Source organism: Mus pahari, chromosome 14 (assembly GCF_900095145.1).
Source record: "Mus pahari chromosome 14, PAHARI_EIJ_v1.1, whole genome shotgun sequence".
NCBI classification, from domain to species: Eukaryota; Metazoa; Chordata; class Mammalia; order Rodentia; family Muridae; genus Mus; species Mus pahari.
The window spans coordinates 13,496,177-13,515,483 of NC_034603.1; the positions used below are offsets into that span (position 1 = coordinate 13,496,177).

The 19,307-nt window shown below is 42.1% G+C and overlaps 1 protein-coding gene across 5 annotated transcripts in view; it reads left to right on the forward strand.

Moving 5' to 3' along the window:
* Ebf1 (EBF transcription factor 1) overlaps positions 1-19,307 on the forward strand; it is a 387,719-nt gene that overhangs the window by 354,809 nt on the left and 13,603 nt on the right. For all 5 annotated transcript variants that reach the window (XM_021211996.2, XM_021211997.2, XM_021211998.2 and 2 more), the window contains exons 11-13: positions 393-481; positions 18,046-18,111; positions 18,946-19,123. In XM_021211996.2, coding sequence (XP_021067655.1) covers positions 393-481; positions 18,046-18,111; positions 18,946-19,123 — 333 coding nt within the window. The remainder of the gene's footprint in view (positions 1-392; positions 482-18,045; positions 18,112-18,945; positions 19,124-19,307) is intronic.

Genomic DNA, 19,307 nt, shown 5'->3' on the forward strand with positions numbered 1-19,307 from the left:
GACGACTGAGCTCTCCAGGAGACTTTATGCAGATCAGTGTGGTCTGCTGTTACTTCAAATGTACAGACCAGCTCTTGACCTTTTCCCCCAGCTTTCTGCAATGGGGTGAATCCTAAAACCTTGTGACAAATTTCATTTAACTTTTTACTGAGGGTTGTATTAACCATGTAGAATTTGGCCCTAGGGGCTGTGTTCTGAAACCCTCTTCTCTCTGCCTTCCACTGTTTCTTCAAGAGGGTCAGTCCCTCCATAGTAAACAAAATAGAGGGTAGAAAGGCCATGGGAGACTGAAGAGTGTCTATTAAATGTTAAGAGTTATATCTGCACCATCTGTGCTGAAAATCATGCTTCTGTTCCTGAAATGTTTAAACCTTGTGACTTTTTCCTTATAGCACTCAATGAACCCACCATCGACTACGGTTTCCAGAGGTTACAGAAGGTCATTCCCCGGCATCCTGGTGACCCAGAGCGCTTGCCGAAGGTCAGAATCCACCCCCACCCCCTTTGGAACATGGTTTCTAGAAAGTTGGATTTGAGAATGGCAAAGACATATTGTCTCTTGGACAAGACAAAAAAATAATTTATAAATAACCTACTGATCTTGGTACGTTGTGTATGATGATGAAAGTAGCAGGCATGTTGGGATAGGCACTGGTGTGCATATTTTCATACATATCATATTACCTTACAATTTCTGTAACTCTGTATGTTGGTACTACTTTCACTAGTATTTTAGGAAAGAAAAGAATCAAGCAGAGAGAGGTAAGACAAATTTGTCCAAGGTCACACAGCATGTACCTTGCTGAGATTTAAATTTACTCAGCCCGTGTCTAGATTATGATCAGTGTGGCATATTGATTCTCAAGAAGAGAGGGGATTCTGGATTTTATCTGCTCAAAGAGATGTACCATCTAGTGAGGGGACAAAGAGCTCAAAGCAAAATGTATTGGTAGATCTGGTAGAAAGAGCTGGAAAGGAAATAGATGGAGATGCTTTGGTCAAATAAGACATCTTTTCTGATAAAGCATCTTCCTTACTTAAAAAATTAAATTCAAAGATGTGAGAGATAAAATGGAAGAATCAAGATAACAGTCATGCTGTTGTCAATGCAGAAATTGGCGATCGAGGCTCGGTGTGGCTCCCCTGGGAGGTAATCCCAACAGTGGACCTGAGAGACCAGGGGTTTGTACGGGAGGGGGGGGGGTCAGTCACCACTGCTCATGTCTGAAAACGGGAGGTGCACCAAACAGAAGTTCCTGCAAACTCTTATGAGGCCTCAACAGAGACAATAATTAAAGAGGTTCAGAGTACAGAGCCAAGCTAGCTGTCATGACTAATTGACAGCAAAACTAGGTTTTATTTATGACGTGGTCTAATGCCATCACCTTAACTGAATGGATGAGAGGCCCTCTCCTCACTACAGTCTACAGGTGTGTAATGTCTAGATCTATATGTCTTCATGAAATGATTCTTAAAAACCAAAGCCAGCATCCTTCTTAGCCCAGGACCTCTTCAAAGGACAAGGGCATGGTCAAATTCTCCCTGTATGGGGCTGTACTTGTAGGAAGAGCCTCCTGTCTGAGAAGGTCCTGTTTACCCTGTTGTTGTCCCCTGTGGCTATGCTTAGAGATGAGGAACAGGGTGGGTGGGTGTGATACCCACCAATGCTGAAGAGCGGAGGGGCTGTGACAGGCAGACATGCCTGTCTTGTACTTTGACCACAGAGAAAGAACACAGCTTCTAGTTTCTCAGAGTAGTCCCACTTCCATTAAAATGCAGTTCGTACTGATAGAAAGTTCTGAAATGCACTATTTTCTAGGGAAGGGATAATATGGTCATGTTTACCTCTCTGTCTTTAAAGGGCCCCTGCCTTGTTTCGTCTATCCTGTCTTATTTTTGGTTCACTGTGAAACAGCCTATGGTGACACTGGGTAGTGACATCTTTCCAGGGCATAGGTGTCCTGTGGAAAGACTAACCTGTAGGTCCCTCTGTCCAGCAGGAAGAGAACTTCTGTGTATTTTCCGTGCAGTACTCTGATGACGTGCAAACAGTGACAGTCATGATGTGTGCCCACATAGAGAGCTGACCTTAGTCTTTGTACGGTAGAACCGAGTCACGGGTACAATGACAACTTTCTCTGCTATTCCCATTGAGGTAGTGACTTGACTTTCATCTAGATTTTAGGTTGGCATTTCATCCCTAGGCTCTCTAGAGTTGAGAGCGCAACCTAGTCCTCAGTCACTTGTTAGCCACGTGACCTGCGTCGAAAGCCTTCCTCACCTGTACTTGCCTCAGTTTCCCCATCTGTCATGTGGAAACAGTGATACTTCCTGATTTCTCCTGTCCCTTAGCACATAAAGTAACAGAGGGTAATGCTGGTTACGTGTCAGTTGAATAAAAGTGAGAGCAGAAAACCCCCATCCCCTGAGCAATTAAATATATGTTCTATCCCCTGTGCCTCAGTTTTTTCATCTACAAAATGGGGATAGTAGAATTAGAGAAGGATGGAAACAGGAGCCAAGACTAGTTAAATGGTTGAGAGCTAACTAAGCCCAACAGAATTTTCTTTTTTTTTTTTTTTTTTTTTTTAAGGATAGGAGAGAAATCAGAGTATAAGGTAGAGTTTTGTTTACTTATACTTAAAGGCATTTTTACGTTGCACATTAGATTTTAAACTGTTGGATACCTAGCTCAGGCACATGATACTTTGTCCCCGGGGGGCCTTTGGGTGAACCACTAAACCTTTTCTTCCTGGATTTGGGAGGGGCAATCAGGAACACAATGGCTATGTGTGTGCTAAGGAAACACTGCAGCTAGCTTCCAGCTCCTCCAACTGTGGAAGGACTGTGGCCAGAAAAGCCCACCCCAGGAAGCTCTCCCTGTGACTCAGGGCAGACTGGCTGTCCTCTTGGCTCTGAGTGTTAAGGTGGAGCAAGGGTTCAAGGGCAGGGTCAGGAAGTGGCGGATGGAGCCAGCACAAGGTATTCCTGTGGACTTGAGAGAGATTTATACTCCTACTCCCCATTGTTAGGGCCTTAGGAAGGGCCTCTGCCTTCCTCAGACTCTTGGCCAGTGTTTGTCAAACAGGGGTGCTTCAGTGAGCTGCAGACCACACACCTTAAAAAACAAACCCCACTTTATTAAACCCATGTGTTTGTGAATAGACAAAGCTAGATTCATACAACCACCCACATATTCTGTCAAATGAAACTGCTCCAAAGACCACGCAGACAGCTTTCCATAATAATATGCCTTTGTATATAGGCTCGCACTTTTTTCAAACTAGGAGGACTTGCTTTGTTTTACTGGATCCCCTCTTGTGAAAGAAGTTGGGAAAATAGACATAGTTTCCTCATCTTCCCCACTTACCAAACAGTGAAAGAGGGGGGAGCAGACTCTTTGTAAATCATTTCATCTCTGAGAGGCACTATAATTACACTAACCCTCCCTGGTTAGGGCTTTTATTTCTTTCATTTGCACACAGAGCAGGCCAAGGTCCTTAAACCATACATAGTATTCTATCCTGTCTCCCTGGTGAATGAACCTTCATCTCTGGGTCCATATAACTTTGGGAATTTCTCCGACAGGAGAACCTTGACTTTGGGGGTCCAGCTTGAGTTCTTATAAAGGAGAGGTGGGGAGGGGGATGAGGACTCTGGCCAATCAGAAGCTGAGATGCTAATTGCTTCGGTGATTCCACACAAACTTTTGAGCAAGGAGCTCCCTCAGCTTCGATCACCTTAAGCATGTGTGTGTGTGTGTGTGTGTGTGTGTGTGTATGTGTGTGTGTGTGTGTGTGTGTGTAAATTTTTTTGTAGTTGCCTCCCCGTCTTTATCCACAGCCTGTGAACTTCAGCCCACAGGCAGTACAAGCAGGCCTTGAGCCTAGCCCAGCATCCTGCACATCCCCAGCATCCTGCACATCGGTTCTATGACTCTTGGGAAGCCAGGACTGTGTGTTTCACGCCTATTGCAAATCTAGCTCTGCTTGATGGCGTCGCCGCAGAGCAGAGAGGCCAAGTGAGCCAGCATGCCAGCCAGACACTCAAGGAGCTTGGAAGGCAAACCCAGGCCTTGTGCATGGAAGCCTGAAGCCTCAGGTTCCTCTGTGGAACAGCTGCTTCACTGTGCTGCTAGGAGCTATGGAGATAATACATGCAAAGAGAAGTTCCAGGCAGCTGGGGAGTCTCCAGTAAGTGGGGACACTAATCTCTGCATGACATACATCTCACATTCCACAGAAGAGGCATTTAGGCTGAGCCCCTGGAGGAGATCTGTCTGCTGACTTACTATGACATCAGTGCCAGCAAGTGAGAAAGCTCAAACTTGAACTTTGGGTCTATGAGTTCAAAACCCTCCCTGTGTCCAGTATGTTAAAATTACACTGTTCCTTCAGATCTGATTATTCAAAACTCAAATACTTCTGCCTGAAGGCAATTACCTCCGGCTACCTCTCCCTCATCAGTATCTTCTGCCCCCCACCCCCACCCCGCAGGTTCTCAGTAGCTTTTCTTTCTTCCTTCATTGAGAGAGGCTGGTGTGGAAATCTGTACCAAGCAAATACTGTTTGATTACAAGATCCAGCCTCCCTTATAGAGAAAATCAAGCAGTTTGGGGAAAGCAACAAAGGCCACATTTGTGTATTTTGCTTTATGGAGCTGAAAATATCTGGCAAATTGATCCAGTGGGTGTCATAAATACACATTACTTTATCTTGTTCTTCGTGTCCTATACCCCAGAGCCTTGATAGAACAACAGCACTTAATAGACTTAAGAAAGAGTAATTACACTCATTGCTTGTGTGATTTTTCAGCCCTCCCAGCCCTGCCTGACCTTCTAATTTAGCTCACCGTGTCTAACTAATGCATTTATATTCATCTTTTATGAAGCATGGATAGTACAGGATTGACTGTACAGTCTTGCTCAAACTGTCTGCCCAGGTTCTCCTCTGGTTGGTAGTGAAGGGAGTAGGGGCCATCCATCTCCATACATTTGCATGGATAGACAGCCATAGACATGGCTGCCGGCATTTCTCATCCCTTATGAAACATGATAAAAAGTATTTATTACATTTTTCCTTTAAAGCTTTTATATATTCCAGCATTATTTACAGCTAAACATGCAGGCAAAAGATGTGAGTGTTTTTAAAATCATTACTGCTAATGTCTCAGCTTGTCAGAAGCGCTTAAATTCTCCTGCACTTTGTCTAAAAACTTGGTACTGTTGCCTTTTAAGAACAGCGCACTGAAAGGATCTCTTGCAAGTCAGATCTGCAAACACTGCTGACAGTCGGTGATGGATGATATTGCAAAATTTGCAAGATGTTTGTCATTTCACACAGCCGACATATTAAGGAATGGATTAAGAAACTTAAAACCCCTATGGGAAACAGTCATTCCCCCCAAAACCCCAGCCAAACCTCGAACTCCCCTAGAGCACACCAGAATCTCTCACTCGGCTATCTCTCCCAACTTCCCACTCAGCCATTGGATCCCGATTGTTCACAGAGCATTTTCTCTCACCATATGGTCTCCTCATTACCATATACTAAGAGTCCATATGGGAAACTTGTGAAATGAACTGTATTCATTTTAACTGCCAGATGAGCAGCCTTGTGCTTTGCAAGCCTAGCTTAAGTCATCTGCTGTCTTCGTGTTGTTATGGCAACACGGCGCCAATAAAAAATTCTAATCTGCTGTAAGTGATCACAATATTTTAAGTGCTTGCCTATAACTGGCCTCAGAAGGGACACGAGACAGGAGAGCTTCAATTTGTCCAAAGGTTTATGGAGGTGGTTGTTGATTCCAGCAGGTGTCAGTAAGGGAGCTGGTGAGAGTGTGGCTATATGTCTATAGCACCTTGGAGTAAAATATGGCTTGTCATGGGGATACAGTGCAGAGGGGTTGGGTCACAGGGCACAAGGATCATAGACCCTTTGGAAGAATCTAAAAAAACACACTGAGTGTCAAACACTATAGTTGTTCAAATAGACACATGGCTCTGCTGGTACTGGGGAGCCAGCCAGCCATGGGTCATGGATGCCAGTCTAGGTTTGGGCTCACTGAGGCCTCATGGGAACTTCTCCTTCATCACCATTTGAAACTCTCAGACCCCTTGAAGCTGCACTTCTTGAACGCAGGAATCAGTCATTTCAAATGCTGGGCTAATTAAGAGTACCTTAAAGTAAATGGAAGTTGTCAGCCACATCCTAAAGTGTAAATCATTCTCACCTCCAAAGGCTTCGTGATGCACCGCCTCTCTGCCGCTCTCTTTGTATCGAAAGTGAATGTTTATAGTCTCATTTCATCAGTTCACATTAGCCTCATGCTGAATATTTAAACACAGAACAATTTGAACTCACCATGGAGGAAGTCAGTGACTGCACTTTCATTTGGAACAGCAAGGGCTCATCTAATAATAATTTAGTAAATCAGCCATTTAGTGGCTCAGTTGTGCACTGCATTGTGCCAAAGATTATTCAGTTCAACTGTACACTTGCAAAATTGAAATTCAGATTCTAGTCACAAGCACTTGGTGTTTTTTTTTTTTGCTTCGTGGAGAGATGAGACCCCAAAATCACCCTCCCCAAAGAGCATTCATGTTTAGCGATTTATCATACATACATACAGAGCTGGAGCCAAAATAAAGCTGGGGCTGGCTGTGTACAGTGTATTCTAATTGTGCTTTTATTGTCTTAGTCTTTATGCACAGACTATCAGTAATTCAAAACCCGCAGTTGCATCAGTGAAAATACAAATAAGAAATCTTTGCATAACCACATTGCCTTCCAGCAGGAAGTGGGGCAACTTAAGGAGTTTGGTAAAAGAAAAGCCAGTGTCTTCCTGTTCTGCTGGCTTTGTCACCTCTCCCTCTCCCTCTTCCATGCCCTTCATTTGTTTACTTAAGGGAGCTTTATTAACATTACATCTGAAAATACAAGAAACCTTACTTAATCAAAAGCACAGAAACAAATGCCAGTCTTATGGCCTATCTGGTCCCCAGAGCAGGGAAAAGCACCCTTGAGTTTGGGTCCAAGAAACATCCTGTCTGCATTCTCTTGTCTGTAGCAAAGCCCAAACTATGGAATGCCATCAACCACCCCCCCTTCTTCATCTGCCAGAAAACTTAGAGGCACATTCCGTCTTCCCATTTTGACAATGTGCTTAGCTCAGGAACTTGGCTTTTCTTCAGACTCGGCATCCTCTTATCTTGGGAGTGGAGCCTAGATCAGGGTACTGCTGAAGTTCTATGTGGATGCGTGCATTTGCACACACGCACATGCCTGCGCTTACTTTATGTAGAGAAAGAGGTTGCAGTGGGCTGCAGAGATGACCTAGCACTTGCCGTACAAGTCTGAGTACTGAGTTTGCTTAAAGAAGCCAGGCGGGTTGTCTGCCCATTGCCTCATACTCAGGAGACAAAGACAAGGGACCCGTGGGACCCGCAGTTAGCTACAGCAGCCATTTGGCAAGCTTCAGGTTTAGCAAGGGACCCTTCCATAAATAAAGTGGAGGGAGGTTATGGAGAAAGACATATATACACATACTGCAGCACGTGCACACCCATATATGTGTGCATGCACATACACTCATGTGTGCAAAAAAAAAAAAAAAAAGAATACTTGTAACTCCACCAATATGTCACAGGGGCCTCACAAAATAGTAATTTTACTTGTTTAGATGATTTTCATCTTTTGCCAACTTATTTTACAATCTAGTTTTCTGCTTCTTACTGGTGTATATCCCTTTTGGGGATGAGCAGGCAGAGCCCGAGAGGAAAGTAATGTGGTGGTGCTCAGGCGGTGGTGGCTTACACAGGACAAAGCAGAGGCTTCGGATTGCAGCTTGAGCAGCCAGAGAGCAGAGGCTCCCCACCTTTCCATGCTATCTCAACACTGGCCCGCCACAGTGGCCTTCAGTGTTTTACAGACATGATTCCGTCCCAATCACAACACCATAGAGTACAAGAATGCCTGTACTTTGCCACACTGATCTGTAAAAGAAGTGGGGATTGTCAATATTGTTGGCTTGGTAGGTACTCACTGTGTATAACTGGCTGGAGCAGGTGCTGGCATCGCCCCGTTTTATAGAGAAGGAGACAGAGGCATGTGTTCACACTACTTACAAGTAGCACGGTATGGATTTGAGCCAACCCCATCGAACTTTAGATCTAGTGCCTGAGTCCCTAAGCACCGACTCTGGAAAGGTATTAAATGGAACTCTAAAGAGAGGCTAGGTTGCATGCCCGTTTCAAAATCTCTCACCTCAATTGGGTGGAGGAGAGATGTGGTGGCACTGACCAAGGTTCGCTCACAAATGGCCGAGCTAGGTGAAAATGGTAGCAAGAATTAGGGTCACACACAGAGCATCCAGAGAGAGAACTCGTTGTGTTTGGCTGTCCAGTCTGTGTGGTTAGAGCTCATAGGAACAGCTGCCCACCAGCTGAAGCCTACGACTCGCTCAGGTGCTCTTTGACCACTGAGCTCTTGAAGAAGGAAATTTAGGTTAACCTATCTCATACCCATACCCCATATAAGAAAAGGAGGAGGAAGGGGTAAAGCCATTTCCATCTTCCAGCCTCTAGGGATTGATTCTCTTCAAGGCTAAAATCATAAGAGCACTGGCAAGGTCAGAATTCTTGTTCACCGCCTTCGGCCCTGAGTAACATTGCAGTTAAGCATTGGAGTAACAAGTGCTGAGTTCCCAGCAGTCTAGGATCACTGGGGGTTTATAAAAAATTTAGTGTGTGTGTGTGTGTGTGTGTGTGTGTGTGTGTGCATGTGCGTATGTGTGTGTGCACACACATGTGCATGCACATGTGTATACACGTGTATATATATATCCTTTCACATGTACATGCTTGCATGTGTGTATCCAAGTGAATACAGATGCCCATAAAGGTTAGAGGTGTTGGATCTCCTGGAGCTAGAGTTATTGAGATGGTTGTAAGCCACCCACATGGATCCTGGAAATTGAAATCCAGTCCTTTGCATGAGCAGTACCCACTCTTAACCTTGGAGCCATGTCTCCACCTTGCAAACTGCTGGATTTTTTTCTTTTTAATTAATTAATTTATTTTTAATATTTTGGAGACAGGGTATCATATATCCCAGGCTTGCCTCAAATTTGCTATATAGCCAAAAATGGTCTTTAACTTCGGATCTTCCTGCATTTGCCTCTGAATTTTGAGATTATTGATATATACCATTGTACCCAGTTATATGCACTGTTGATGTTCAAACCCAAGGCTTTATGCATGCTAGACAAGAACTCTACAAAGCAAGTCACATTTCCAGCCAAAGGCACTGGATTTTGACTGCAGAATGTACTCAAAATTATCCCTTAAGCCTTGGAAAATATAACTCTCAGATACCATTCATCCAGATATACATATAATAGCCAGTATTGTTCAATAACTTAACAAAGCCAAAATAAACAGCATTCTTATCTACCACTTAAGTTTAACATCAATGTAAACACACATGCATTTTGCACACACATTCACATACATATACTTCATATGCACATGCGACAAGCATATCATCTGCTCACATTCCAAGGCCTTTTCTTAAGCTACATATTAATTTCATCTTGCCCTAAGGGAAGGGAAGCCAGGGCCCAAAGACAAAGAGAGACAGAAATAATATTTGGCTTTTTGTGTGTGTGTGTGTGTGCGTGCGCGCGCATCTCTGAAAGCCGCAGCCTTGGTAACTTAAAGGTGACTTAAAAGATTTTCAAGGGTAATTTTGACTCTAGGCAGCTTTTGTTTCGTGTGCTCACTTTACAACCTACCCCTGAAAAAGGCATCTCTGTCCAGAGTTTTCTCTTTCAGCAGAGCCTTTTATCCTGATCAGAAAGTCGATTTCCAAGGCCACTCGGCAGGACCTAACCCAGAGCGTTGGTCTTAAACCAGCACAATGAATCGCAATGAGAAGAGGCAGCTAGGGGTGGCCAGGTTCAGCTTTGTACCTCAGAGCAGGTCACATCCACAAGGGCACAGATACCATTCTTCACTGTATGTGCGGCAGGAAGCACCCCAGGTTCCCATTCACCAATTACCATGACACCATTTAGAAGAGAAAGCTCAGAGACCAGAATGGGGGGGGGGGACCATTGTTGCGACTCTTCCCAGGAATGCCGGTTTCACAATTTACACGTAACTGCTGACACCCGAAAAGTCGAACATTTTGGTAAAATGAATCAAGTTGTAATGTTTCTTTTATGAGATCCCTTGCAGGAAGGGAGGCCTGGCACCTCCTGGAGACCAAGCTACGTTATCCATCATCGGGAAGTCGGCTGTCCTGGCTACCTTCTCAGAGGTCACACGATCGAACCGGCAGCTCTTACAACTGTATTATTGCTTATGGAACAGTCATTGAGGCACCAGATAAAAATTACCTGGTCTAATAGGCAGGGAACAATTTTCACTCAATAAAATTATAAGCCAAATCATTCATTTCATAACACTCTGGCTAATTTATTTGTTGACCTTTTAATATCCATAGCTCTTCAGTGGTATTAGCTGCAGCTCAGACAAAATCTCTTGTTCATTTCAGTTTCATTGATTTTTCCCCCCCATTGAGGCAATAACAGCTGCTGGAAAACAGCCTTTTTCTTTCCACTGTAAAAGTCAATCATGTAAGTTAGGATGTCTTACGTGGATCCAGACATGTTAGCTTACAACAGATTTTAATCTCACATCATTTAGAAGGCTCCTGCACCCCTGACTGTAACAAGCGAGCTTTCTGGTATGTCTCCAGCCCCACTGGGCGACAACACATCATCGGACATTTGGGAAGTAAGAGAGCATCTAATGTGAACACAAAAAGTCAAAATATAATCGCGAGCCTCTCCTGTGTGTGCTCTGCAGTAGGGTGCTTGTACCCTGATAGTAGTAACAATAGACTTTTAAAAATACAGAACGCTTGGGAGACTTGAGAGATGGTACAATGGTTAAGAATGTCTGTGGCTCTTCCAGAGGGCCAAAGTTTGATTTTCAGCACTGACATCAGGTAGTACACAACCACTTCAGAGGATCTGATGCCCTCTTCACACACACACACACACACACACACACACACACACACACACACACACACACAGAGAGAGAGAGAGAGAGAAAAATTTTTAAAAAATTGATGGTTTTACTATGCACATGGATACAGGTTTTGGAATTTAAATTGTATTGCTTTTTAAGGTGATAACAAGTTAATGGACCAAAAAGTATTCTATTCTGTAGGGTAGCCATAGGTGCAGGTGAGTATAAATGTATGTATGTATGTGTGTGTGTGTGTGTGTGTGTGTGTGTATGTATGTATGTTTGTTTGTATGTATGTATGTATGTATTTGGAAGAAAAAGTGTGTGTGTGTGTGTGTGTGTGTGTGTGTGTGTGTGGTGGCACATGTACATGTTACCTATGAAGGCCAAAGGTTGATGATTGGTGTATTCTTACTTTTCAGGTTTTTTTTTTTTTTTTTTTTTTTTTTTTTNTTTTTTTTTTTTTTTTTTTTTTTTTTTTCAGATAAGGTCCCTCACTGAATTCTCTGCTCCCTGGTCAGCTATGCTGGTTGACCAGAGAGCCCCAAGGATCTATCCTTTTCTGCTGTCCAAGCTCTAGGGTTACATACACACAAAACTATACCTGGCTTATGTAGAGCTTGGGGATTGAACCCCGGTCCTCATGCTGGTGAGGCAAGCTCTTTCTTGACTGAGCCATTGCCCCAGCCCCAGCTGAGTCTCCTTATATAATAAAACACTCTGAAGTCTTTAGAGTGCAAAGCTGTAAAATCTAATTGTTACACATTTGGCATTTTATGCGTCCCTGGAAATATCCACTTGCTACCTCCACCTCCTCTGTGCTATTCCTTTCCATTTCAATTTACTCTAAAGTGGTCCTTAGCCATAATGAGAGTGCCCCTTTCAACAGAAACATGCTTAATTATATCCATGCTAAATGTAAGTGACTCTTTGCAGTCACAGGGCTTCTGAGTGAAGAGTGTTAAAGTGTGACACCAAGGGCCTCTAATGATGTGCGGGAAACTCTCTTTCAAGAAGTTTCATATTGCAAGAAAAATGAAAAAATGTGGGGAATGTCTCTCCGAGGATAGGAAACTGAGCAGTGCCCAAGTGTTGTTTTGGTCTGTCTCACCAGTCTCCTTGCTGGCCTCATTATTCTGAATTTTTAGAATGCAGAGTCTCCCATTGTGGAATTTTCCATTTGGCCGAATAAACATAGAAGAAGTTAGGATATAAACCTCTCCTCCAAAGAAACCCACCTCGATACGACTGCTGTTTATAGCTTGGTGCGTTCAGCAGGGTGGGGAAAAAGATCCTGAAAACTCCTCATCAGCTTTTTCACTGTTGGGGCACTGCAATCAATAATGTCACCTGGGCTTTCTGAAGCAAGAAGAAAAAGAGCCAGCACCCACAAATCTAGTGAGCTGGGCAAAATCTGGGCCCTACTATAAAGTCGGCAGTCAGTGCTGATTTCCTTAATAGATGCTGACCAGTCCCAAGGCAGGAGGGAATCCCTTACTCTGTTTCATTTGATATTGCTGGTATCTGACCCGTTGCACTCTGAGTTCCCTGAGAAGAGAAAGGGGATTGGTGTTAGGGGGTATCAGAGGGATGTGGGATGACAGGAAATTATTGGGTATTTTCTTCAGGAATCACTTTAATCAATTTGATTTTGTCATTGAAGTCTGTTCTGCCTCCGTCAATATGTTAATCTCCTGACTGAGGTCATGTAAGAGTGGTAGTGACCAGTGCGTCCCTTATTCGGAAACTTTAAAATATCTGGGTTAATGTGTGGTTGTACCTGAGCTGAGGAAGGTGGCTTATATGTGCTGTGAAGGAAAGTAAGTTCAGGCCATCTTCCCTTTCACTGGTGGGTTGTAGGACGCAAAACGTTGAGCTACATTTGCAAGTGAGTGTGTGTATAGTTGCACAGCCTTCGTACCTTTGAGGCCAAATGATAAAGAAAAGATTCCCATGGATGGGAGAATAACTGCTAGTGATTTCACTGTCATGAAATGAGAGGAAAAATGAGCTGGCTGTATCTGCACATTTGAGATGACATGCCAGGTCACTGCAGTGGCTACCGGTGAATGTGCAAAGAAATATGCATCTTCTAAGGGCTTGAGAGTATAGCTAACAACAAGCTGATATGTACTAAGACCAGTCTCATGTTGCTAGATGCCTATTACCTGAGATACTTGTCCTAATATGATTTATTCTATTAGCCACAACATTAAAAATGTAAGCACAAGCTGGCAGGCATGAAAGAGCAAATTCATAAGAGGGGGAAAGTGATGCTAAAAAAAAAAAACCTTTGAGAATTTACACATTGGATTAAGAAAGTCATCATATAGAATACCAAATTTCACTCATGTGCTTTTATAAATTTCAGTAAATATATCACGGGTGTATAAATTTGAATTAAATGCCACTTTGAGAAGATAGGCAATGAAATCTTATAGTAGACTCCTCCCCAGGAATTTTCTCTGGGCCTGTATTTCACTGAGCATTGTTTTAGGAGCTTAGAAAGTGAATTAGATGAGCCTAAGGCCTCAAAGAGTCTATTGTATATTGTATAGCATCTAGCAGTGGGCAAGGAAGGCAAGCCGTCTTTCAGACTAGAGCAAAATAATTTGTGGCATATACTCTATGCAGGTCTGAGTGGTATGGTCAACATTACTTTTGAGAGGAAAGAGCTAAATGACTGGAGCATCAGTAAAGCTGGAATAATTCCTGATTGATTAAAATAGCTGTGAAGGTCTCAGGTTTGTAAGTGTGGCAGGTCTGAATCCCTATTCAGTCACTCCTTAGCTGTGTACACTAAGAGAAAACTAGGTGACCTCTCTGAGTCTTCATTTCTTTCTTTGCCAAATGGTGTTCTGAGCAGTAGCTTCAGAGAGGCTCTGCATGAAGACTGAATGAGTTGTTCTGTCACTTTCTCTGCCGTTACTACCCCACCATTGCTAACTTCAGTCTCTGGCAGAGTGAGAGGTATTGGTAAGTGGTTGCTCCAAAGAAGGATTGGGTAAGGAGACGAGAAGAAAGAACCCACTACCTTGCCTCTGGGCTCATGAGGATTGCTTAAACCTGAATGGAGAAGAGCTCTCCAATTCTACAGGGAAAGAAGATTGGCTAGAGTGGACTAGTCGGAGGATGAGGGAAGCTCAATTCTGGGAGGGTAACAAGTCTTCAAAGTAGCTGGACAGTGACACTCACAGGTGATAACTATGGCCACAAGTAACTCAGATATAACGCACCACCTGATTGGATTAAAANAGAAAAAATAAAAATAAAACCCAAAAACCCGTATTTCTCTTTGCAGCCCATTCAGCTGCTGTGATCCCAAATCACAACCTAAGCCTTAGCAATTACACTTGAACTTTCTTTGAACCCCACCCCTCTTGGAGTCTCTAGAATTTTTCTGTTACCTCCCAGGAGGTTTAATAATGTAGCCCCTTCCCACTCCAATGCCCCCATTTGTACAATCGTTACTCTGAGAACACTGTAGGACAAGAGACGACACGTTGTTATTGTAAGAGAAAACAGATCAATGTGAAGTTGTTTTTTAAGAACAAATACACTCTGTTTCTTTAAAACTTCAGGGCCATACAAAGAAAAATGTCTGACTCAGAATTTTGGTTGGAGAACAAGAATTAAAGTCTTTAGAGGAGGCTCTAGAGATTTTCAATATTTAGGATACTCATGGATGTCGTTTTTACTCTCCAATGGGATTTTGTTTTGAAATCCAAGTATAGGATTAATTATTTTGGAAGACTCTAATCTCTACTCTTGTGTTTAAAAATGTGAGCAGTGGGGCCTTTTATCATTATGAAAGGAAGAGAAAATCTCTCTGACAAACGAATGCCTTGAAAAATTAGATATTAGTACTAGCCAAGTACCTTTTCTTTTGAGAAATATTGAAATTTTATATTAGAATTGAAGGCTGTGTCTGCCATACTACCACTTAATGTCACCAAAATAGGACTTAAGGCGTATTTTCCAACAAAAAATACTATATGAAATATCCAGTTTTTCCCCTAGTGGGAAATTTCTTTTTTAAAAACATCTTTAGCTCAATCATTTCCTAATGTGAAATTAGAGATTTTTCAAATTACCATATAAAACTGCAAAAAAATTACACTTGTGGCCACAGAAGAGATAGCGTACACTATCAATTTGATTTTAAAAGACATACATCTCTTATACTACCTGTCATTTTTATAATGCCTTTTACAAATTTAATCAATACATTTTAACATTCTATATACTTTAAGTGCAATATACAATAAATATTCAAGTTTCATCTTAAACATGCTTTAGCCTTTAAATTGTTAAAACTGCAGTGCCCTTTCTATCTCCTTACATAATGTCATAAAATATACATTTCAAGGTAAATGAAGTCAGCTACTTCAATTTAGTCCCTCAAACTGGTAGTAAATGAGAGGTTAACACTATGGTGCCAAACCCATTATTGAGTAAATTTAGCACCTTGGACAGCTCTGTAAAATCTTTATTGCTTTCCTGACCTGCTCGTCATGTTCTGTCTCTGTGTTCAGTGGCTCTCAGCTCTGATTGAAAGGCAATATATTAGATCCCCAACACAAACACGCTTGGGGGCTAGTTCACTGGGAACGTAATGACATGGAGGTGAGAGCAATTTTCTGGTCACCGAAATCCAAGCACCTTGCAGGTCTGTGGCACTAACTCATGAAGGCCCAGGAATGTCTTTCTTCCTTCCCATTTGCACAAATAACTAGCAGAAGCCTAATCACATTGATAGGGCTAAACCAAATGTGGTCTCCCTAAACCTCCAAATTTGTTACTGCACTGAAGGACATTTTTAGATGGGTGAGGTATCATTTAAGAACATAGTTTTCTGGACAAGAAATCAGGCTCAATCTCCTTGAAATTCAGATGATGGCTTGAAGTGACATTATGCTGATACCATGCCTGTGAACATGTACTGGGTTGGAAAAACAAGCTGCACCATCATGAATCAAAAAAGGTGATACTGAGGATCCAAAGGATCCAGTGATTCTATGTGCTTCACATGCAAATGGTTAAATGGTGACTAGCTTCTGGTTGGTTTGGTTAGTGTATCACTGAAAAACTTAGTCATCAAAAAATTCAATTTTTCAGATTTATAAAATCTTCTAAGATTTTGGCATTCCTTCAGATCTCCCTGATTTTGTACAATTAATGGAAATAAGAAGAGTGGCTACAACCTCCATTACAGTGTTACAGAGCTGAAACTCATCACTTGAATTATATACTGCACCATGAGTTTGACAAACGAGATCTGTATTTTTCTTTCTTCAAAAAAAAAAAAAATGTAAAGAGAGACAAATGCATTCCTAGTGGAGCCCAAACATCTGCATAAATATCCATTTGGAGATATATGTGACCATAGACTCAGAGATGGTGAATCTTTTAATGAATGAATTAAATTGATACTATTTTTGTTTTATTCTTTTACTCAGAGCCAGATAAAGCCACAAGGTTTTGATGGAAGCAGCACTAGCTGAATTTGAGCTGGGAATAGGGTTTAGTGTGCCCATGCCCTGGTCAATTATTAACTGCTGTGGTCAAATACTCCTGCAAACAAACAGTAGTGAATTATCATGTAGCTTGCATTAAAAGTCAAGGAATGATTTTAGATACATTGGCTCAAATTCCATTGATTATATTGTGCTTTCTACCTCCTACATGAAAAAAAAAATGACTGAATTATTTTAGGAAGGGGGGGTGCATTTCTGGGAACTTAAGGCAAGAATCAATGTTTATCAAGAATTGGAAACTCTCCTCTATCTCATTTTTGAATTTAGGACATTATATATGTGATAAGTAGTTACTACGGTATGACAACTGTTTTATCTTATATTGTGGAGAATTTCAAATTGAAAAATGCTAATATATATCTAAAAGCTTGTCATTTAAAGAGTTGTTCGAGGATTTTTGAAGAGGCTACAATGACAGGGAAATGAATGTAATTATAGCCCTATTTTCTGATCAGTGTCTGGAGCGTATGAAAATCAAACAGCACTGCCTTCCCATTCGGGTTCCAAGGCATCCGATTTTAAAGTTATGCATCCATTGCACCTTTACCAACTCTGGACTACAGTAAACAGATCTTCTGATAAGTCACCTCTCTGCCTTTCATTCTTGGATGTGGTTCTTTGCTGACCTCCCATCTTTAGAATGACTTATACTTGTCCAAATGTGTGTTTTTGTAGAGTTTCCCCATTGACTGGACCCAATGCAAGCCAATGCAGAAGGCTAGCTTAGTAAGAAGAGGGAGCTACTTTTTCTTTGACCTTAATGAATAGTAAAGCATAGACCTAGAAGGAGAGTGGGTGAACAAAAGAGAAGAAACAGAAACACTACAGAAATAGCAAAGAATTGCAGTACAAGAAAGCAAGACTACGAGTCATGAATGCTGGCAGAGTGGGGGCTTCTAGAGACAACAGTATCCTTATGCAAGGGTCTTTGATCAACATCATATTCCTTAAGTATGTGGGCTTCCTATGCCTCTGCCATACAAGAGAGACAAACAAAAGAAGCTTAAGGCTGCATGCTTCTTTAGTGGGTGAAGACTGATAGATTGGAAATTCCTCAAAAATGACCTGTCTGATAAGGTCATGGCTTCTGGAATAAGCAATTAAGTACAAAATAAACACATTTTAGGGATTCATACCATGTGCTGAATGATGTTGATTATAATAATCTAGTAAATGACCACACAGTTTTATTCAGCAATAATGTATGAGTGCTTTATCATGCCTATGGCAGATGATTGCGTGATATGTTTTATCTTGCAGTACCAATGATGTTCAGCTCTTGACTCAATTAAGTGCTTATGTGAACAATGATGAATTGGCAACTTAACACCATTTTAGGGGTCCCCAAGCTATTGCTTTTACAACTGTCCCTTGGCAAAGGGTGACCAAAAGGATGGAGATGCTGTCATGTGAAAGATAAGGGCACCTACTATCTTTCAGTTGCCTACAATCTATTTTTTTTCTTGACAGGAAGTGATCCTTAAAAGGGCTGCAGATCTGGTCGAAGCCCTGTATGGGATGCCCCACAACAACCAGGTGAGTGTCCTAGGTCTCTAACTTAATGAAATGCTTGCTAATTCAATTAAAAAAATCTCAGGGTCCTTATTCTATGAGATAGCAGTTTTTTAAAAAAGCCTATGAAAGTAATTCTCATGTGTTAAGAACACAAGGATCTGAGATGTGACCTGTCACAGAGCTGTTCAGACTTTCTTGCTTTTGTAAAACTCCTATTTCCTTTTCTATTGAATTATTTGCCCTTCTGGAAAAGTGCTCCATTTAAAATGATTCTTGACTGGGAAAGAAGGATTTAATTTCCTCTCCTAAAATATACAACGAGGTCCCAGTAGTGTACCATTCATGCTTCATGCACAATGGTCTACAAGAAATGGAAGCTGCTTGGGAAACTGAGTCTAGCCAATCCCACTCCTTCCCCACCCCTCCAGAGTTCACTACTCACAAAGCAGTTATACTAATCCTCAGACTTTCATTTTTCTGCATGGCACCAGGGGACAGGAATTGTCAGCCCTGAGTTCCTATATGGGCAGCAGAAGGGAAGTCTCACAATATTGTCATATATGTCATATACTGACAGCAATAGGCTTTAGCATCATCAAATGGCATTCTGGGTCTCAGCTCTGACTTTAAAGAAGAAAAAGTTATCACTTTGCCTTTCATAACCTCAGTTTCCCCAACTAAGATGTGGTCAGGATAATGAAACTTGACCTCATAGATGTGTCAGCTGGGATATTGAAAGGAATATAGTTGACCACGTAAGGGTCTGAGCACAGAATATGTCAGAGAAGAGGCACACAAAGGTTATTGGGCAGATGAGTTGGGGTAGCTAACAAAGACGTGCCTTTGACTTTTCAGGAGATTATCCTGAAGAGAGCTGCCGACATTGCAGAGGCTCTGTACAGTGTCCCTCGAAACCACAACCAGCTCCCAGCCCTTGCTAACACTTCGGTCCATGCAGGGATGATGGGTGTGAACTCCTTCAGTGGACAACTGGCTGTGAATGTCTCCGAGGCATCACAAGCCACCAATCAAGGTCAGAAGCCTGCTATTTCCCTAACTTCCATTTCCCCTGCCCCTTGACAAAGGCAAGCTCCCACCCTTCCCACCATTAAAAAAAGAAGAGAAGAAAGAAAGGAAGGAAGGAAGGAAGGAAGGAAGGGAGGAAGGAAGGAAGGAAGGAAGGAAGGAAGGAAGGAAGGAGAGAGAGAGAGAAAGAG